Here is a 1321-nt window from a genome sequence, read left to right as displayed (position 1 = left end):
AGTGGTTTAGGATCTTAGTGAAGACATTTGATTATCCATAGATTGTTTCTCAGATCTTCATTCGATCATCACTAGAGTGGTTCTAAGATCTTCATTGAAGACATTCGATCATCACCAGAGTGGTTTAGGATCTCACTGAAGACACCCGATCATCACTACAGTGGCTTCACGATCGGTCTCGCCAAGAAACCCACCACCTCACCATAGGCCCCCACACCGCTGGCCAGCCACTCGCATGAGTTTCTCCGTATACGGCGGGGAGTCCCCGCCAAACAGCGCGTCCTCCCTCCACGGCCTCAACTACATGCAGCGCCATTCGCCGGTGGTCATCGAGCAGAACGTCAGCTACACGCGAGGTGAGTATATCCTGCCGTCGCCGCCAAAACAACACGTGGCGGCGCCCCCGGAAGTCCAGGCCGCCGCCGAGTCGGACGAGGACTCCCGGTTCCTCCGCCTTGCACACGAGGCGCTCGTGGCCACGTCCGCGGAGTCCAGCCTCATCGTGGACCCGACCATCCAGGATCTCCTAGCGCGTCTCCAGTACGTGCTGTCGCCGCACGGGAACCCCATCAAACACTCGGAGAGCATCCAGCTGAACGAGAGCGGGCAGCTCATGATCCAAAGCTTCTACGAGCAGTTCCCGGACCTCAGCAACAATTTCTTCATGGACGGGCCGGACACCTCCGTGTCCAGTGGCAAGAGCGCCGACTGGGTCTTCCCGGTCGAAACCGCGGCCACGAGCCTGGGCTCGGAGTTAAGCGATGCGGCGGGCCAGCGGCTGGCCCGGCCCGCTCGCAAATTCCCATGCCGGGGCTGTGACATGCTGTTCCGCCGGTCCTCGGACCTCAAGCGCCATGCCAAGCAACACTTGACGGTGCCGGCGAACATCTGCACGCAGTGTGGCAAGGGCTTTGCCAGGCGGGATGCACTCAAGCGGCACACGGGCACATTGACGTGCAAGCGCAACGCGGAGAAGAGGCTTTACTACACGAATCTTGGTCCGGGCGAAAGGTGATGGGCGGGGCTGCGGCCAACGGCCCGGGCTTCGGCTGTCTGGGCCGGATAGCGATGGCGGGGGTCGATGATGGTGTGACACTGCCTCTTGCTTCCTTCTATTGCTGGTGTGATATCACCGGCCGTTCCTTCATTCTGTTGCTGACGCAATACTGCTGCCCGCTTTTCCAGCCTGTTGATGAAATGGCGCTACTGCCCGCTTATTAGTCTGTCAATGGTGTGGCTTTGCTTTCTACGGCTGGAAGGCATTTGGGGTGTGTCACTATCGGCGATTGCTAAAAACCATTTCTGACCACGATTCCAATTT

The 1321-nt window shown here is 58.8% G+C and overlaps 1 protein-coding gene across 1 annotated transcript; it reads left to right on the top strand.

Annotated features, from left to right (window-relative positions):
- Positions 1-304: 304 nt before the first annotated feature.
- On the top strand, positions 305-1015 carry METBIDRAFT_43307 (uncharacterized protein; the record flags this gene model as incomplete). The annotated part of the gene is made up of 1 exon (XM_018857643.1): positions 305-1015. The coding sequence occupies one exon, from the start codon at positions 305-307 to the stop codon at positions 1013-1015; it is 711 nt and encodes a 236-aa protein (XP_018711254.1).
- Positions 1016-1321: the final 306 nt, after the last annotated feature.

The sequence above is a fragment of the Metschnikowia bicuspidata genome (genome assembly GCF_001664035.1).
Source record: "Metschnikowia bicuspidata var. bicuspidata NRRL YB-4993 chromosome Unknown METBIscaffold_4, whole genome shotgun sequence".
NCBI classification, from domain to species: Eukaryota; Fungi; Ascomycota; class Pichiomycetes; order Serinales; family Metschnikowiaceae; genus Metschnikowia; species Metschnikowia bicuspidata.
Note: the sequence above shows the minus strand (reverse complement) of the source record. Positions and strands in the feature narration are given on the sequence as shown.